This window comes from Trypanosoma rangeli, assembly GCF_003719475.1.
Source record: "Trypanosoma rangeli strain AM80 chromosome Unknown Tra_15.4_contig_00495, whole genome shotgun sequence".
NCBI classification, from domain to species: Eukaryota; Euglenozoa; class Kinetoplastea; order Trypanosomatida; family Trypanosomatidae; genus Trypanosoma; species Trypanosoma rangeli.
This window is the reverse complement of record NW_021706241.1, coordinates 7,645-11,099: the sequence shown is the minus strand read 5'-3', so window position 1 is coordinate 11,099 and position 3,455 is coordinate 7,645. Positions and strand designations below refer to the sequence as shown.

The 3,455-nt window shown below is 55.9% G+C and overlaps 3 protein-coding genes across 3 annotated transcripts in view, besides 4 other annotated features; all 3 read left to right on the top strand.

Moving 5' to 3' along the window:
- Positions 1 to 19: 19 nt before the first annotated feature.
- Positions 20 to 895, top strand: TraAM80_08997 (uncharacterized protein; the record flags this gene model as incomplete). Its single annotated transcript, XM_029385706.1, has 1 exon — positions 20 to 895. One exon carries the CDS (start codon positions 20 to 22, stop codon positions 893 to 895), a length of 876 nt encoding a protein of 291 aa, XP_029234449.1.
- A 157-nt stretch (positions 896 to 1,052) lies between these two features.
- Positions 1,053 to 1,076: a microsatellite.
- Positions 1,077 to 1,261: 185 nt separating this feature from the next.
- Positions 1,262 to 1,296: a microsatellite.
- Positions 1,297 to 1,334: 38 nt separating this feature from the next.
- Positions 1,335 to 1,368: a sequence feature (A-rich).
- Positions 1,369 to 1,645: 277 nt separating this feature from the next.
- Positions 1,646 to 2,566, top strand: TraAM80_08996 (nitroreductase; the record flags this gene model as incomplete). The annotated part of the gene is made up of 1 exon (XM_029385705.1): positions 1,646 to 2,566. One exon carries the CDS (start codon positions 1,646 to 1,648, stop codon positions 2,564 to 2,566), a length of 921 nt encoding a protein of 306 aa, XP_029234448.1.
- Positions 2,567 to 2,748: 182 nt separating this feature from the next.
- Positions 2,749 to 2,768: a microsatellite.
- Positions 2,769 to 3,078: 310 nt separating this feature from the next.
- The window catches only part of TraAM80_08995 (uncharacterized protein), a gene marked incomplete at both ends in the record, with an annotated part of 405 nt that continues 28 nt past the window's right edge, over positions 3,079 to 3,455 (top strand). Inside the window, one exon of the mRNA XM_029385704.1 lies at positions 3,079 to 3,455. This exon is cut by the window's right edge and continues 28 nt beyond it. Within this exon, the coding sequence (XP_029234447.1) occupies positions 3,079 to 3,455 (377 nt within the window).

Sequence of the window (3,455 nt, the reverse complement as noted above, 5' to 3'; positions counted from 1 at the left end):
GCTACGGACGGATAGAGAAATGGCAGCTGCTGCAGCAGAGGCTGCAGAAGCCGCTGCCGCTGCCGCTGCAGCCGCCGCCGCCGCCGCCGCCCGCTGCTGTGAGGACGCCGCATGTTCGATAGCAGACCTTCAATTATCCACTGCGGATGGGGAGGGGGTGTGTACTGGCATGGAGCAAGTAAAGCTCCAGGCACCCGCTGACGGAGACGAGGAAACGGGTGGGACACGTACGAGGGACAACAGTACATTGGTCTCCTTCCAGTCGCGCACGGCATTCTCCAAAGGGACGAGGCCGAGGGTGTGTTTCTTGGATGGGGAGCGCCAAGTCCAATTGCTCATGCCACCCTCATCGAAGCAGCATGGAAAGACCTCCACCACCACCGGTGTGTCGCCTGCGTCGAGGTTAAAAGGCGGCCTAGTGATGGGGAGAGAATTAACCAATGGGTTTGACCGACTAGTACTTCTTCCAGAGACTCATGGCTCAGGCACCAAAACGTTTTGGCACAGAATTACTGGCCCGCCATGCCGACTGCGTGCATGTTGGTGCGATCCACGCGATACGGCAGCGTCCTACGCGGGTGTATTGCACTACCACTGTAAGCATGAACCCATCGGAGGGGATTTGGGTGACATGGACACCGAGGGCAAGTTGCTGGGTGGCAGCAAAATGACGCAAGGTAGCTCTCGGCGGGTGCTGCGGCGCGTTATTAAACAGGTGTCAGAAGATGTTCGTGAGAAAAATATTTCCTACGACGGTTGCAAGGAAACGGGTCACCGTTGTGAATCCATTGGCTTCTACGGTAATCCAAAGCCTGACAGGAGTTCCGTATTTTTCTTTGCGAGTCCACACCCACTTCAAGCAAACATTGTCGAAACTGTCACCGATGCTTCTTGAGGGGGTTGGAAGCACCGTACTTCATGCGATGTAAATTTCACCTGTTTATTATTTATTAGTTGCTGTAGTTAGGCACATATGTGTTGTTTTGTGATGCGAATGTACGGCGGGGACCAACGGCGGGGCGGAAGAGGAAAGGGAAAAGAGCATTGTATGCATATATATATATATATATATATATGGAGGTGCCACTCATAAAGCAATGTGCCGTGGCCGTAGGATCGTCCTATGGATGAATTTGCCCCTTTTTGGCGTTTGTAGCGATCGCCCAAGGTCTATTCCTTCGTTCGTGTGTGTATTATTGTCTCTCTTTTTTTTTTTATTTGTGTGTGTCTCGCTGCTTTGAGTCACTTATATCTCCAGGTGTTATTTGTTTGTTTTTGGTGTGTTTCTTGCTTTGTGTCTTGCCCCTCACTTGTGGCAGCACACTGGCACACGTTTTGTTTTTTTTCTCTTTCTTTCTTGCTTGCTTTTTGCCACGCGTGTTCGCCGCCGCTCCTTCGCTGCATTGCCCAGAGGAGGAAAGAAGAAGAAGAGGCGGGAACGCGCCGTGGGCGGTGGTGCATTTGTACCTTGACAGGGGGGTCACAGGACGACGAGGACGCTGGGGAAGCGGTGCGCGTACGCACGTACCCACAGAGTGCACACGTTTCATTTGCGTTGAGTTGCGGCACCGTGCGGAGAAAAGGGAGGAGAAGCGAAGGAGAATACGAGAAACAAGAAGGAGAGGAAGGATAGGGGCACGTTGCCATGAAGAGAAATGGCGTGCAGAGAAGCCTGTGGGACTCTGTGCAGTCGTACTGGCGCTGGAAGCAGTCAAACGTTGCTGCGGCCGCATCGGCAACGGGGGCTGCGGCGGCCGTCCGCGGCGGAAAGAATGGGGGCCTTGGTGAGGCGGGGTTGGGGCATGGGAACGTGCCCACCTCCACCTTTTTTCCCTCTCTGCTTTCATCCTCGTCACCGCTGGATGCGGTGAAAGGCGTTGTGCGCGACCGTCGCACTTGCAGGCGCTTTGACCCAACACGTCCAGTTGACCTTGACGTGCTGAACGATATTCTCGCCGTGACGGTGCGGGCTCCCACATCTCTGAACCTGCAGCCGTGGGTGGCTGTTGTGGTGTGCGAGGAGGAGCAGCGAGCGGCACTCTCGCGTGCGGCGCTGAGTCAACCGCAACCCCGCGACGCACCGGTGACAATTGTGTTTGCCGGTGACATGGAACCGGAGCGCAATGCCCCGGCGGCACTGGAGCATGGTCTTGAGAGTGGCTACTTGGACCCAATGTATGGTGCAAACTATCTGCGCAACACGTACTATCTACTCCACGGTGGCCCAGTAGAATCCATCAGTCACATTAAGTCTTTCCTGTCTGCGTGGTATAGCAAAGCCACAGGCCACCCGCTGCTGTCCGTTCCGACAAGCAAGCAGGGGTACGCGTGGAAGCAGGCGATGATACCGGTGACGACATTTCTGTATCTTGCCACTGCGGCGGGGTTTGACACGGGCATTCTTGAAGGATTTGATGAGGCGCAAGTGAAGCAGGTTGTAGGGCTACCGCCACGTTTCACTGTGCCAGTAATTATGTGCGTTGGATACGGCGCGAAGGATGGGTTTCACTCTGTGCGCAGCCCACGCTTTGAAACGCGGCACTTGATTCGGTGGGGAAAGTTCTAAGGTGACACGCTTTAGCGAGGAAAAAAAAAGCGAAGAAAAAGTGAGGGGGACAAACAACCGCATCCGGTTGCTGTGGCGAGACTGTGGGACGGGGAGGGATAACACGTGGTGATGGCACCGTTGGGGCAATGAAGCCACAGGAAAACAGCGATGAGGGCGGTCGAAGCGGACAAAAGAGAAGAGGTGGTGGTGGTGGTGGTGGCGACGGCGGCGCGTCGGGACGCACGAGTACTGGCGATAGGCAGTTCTCCGTTTTTTTTTTTTTGTTTCTGTACCTTTTTTGTGTATGCGTACCGTGCGTGGAATGGGATCAGGGAGGTGCGGGAGGAAGTTTTTCCTTTCGGTTGCTGGCCGTGCGTGTATGGATGCTCCCTGCTTTCTTTCTCCCTTTTTTCTCCCCTCTGGGTGCATGGCTCGTGGGGGTGCAGTGGAGTGAAAAAAAGGATACACGGGGACGCATTTGTCTGCGGCAGGGCAAGTGGAGGGGGGGGAGGGTCTTTGGTTTGCCAGCAATGTACTCCGCAGAGTCTTCAATTGTGTTTCAGGTGCGCAGCAACTCCAAGGAACGCAGTTCTGTCGGCGCGGAGGACGCTGGCAACGCCTTGCTCTTTACAGACGACGTGGGCGGTAGCAGTGACGGGAACCGCAGCCGCTGCTCCACGCCGGCGCCGTCGCAGTCTCCGAATCAATTGGAGGACCGCGAAGCGCCGAGAATGGTGCAAGGCAGCTTCGGCAACGGAGGCATGGCGACGGAGCGCGGTGTTGGGCAGCGGGAACAGTCCGGTCTGCGCAGCGGTGTGGCAAACGCAGGGCTTCACGACACGGCTACTCCGGCTCGTGTCGAGTTTTCCCCGCAGAGCCGACTGGTTGATGATAAGAAGGGTGGATG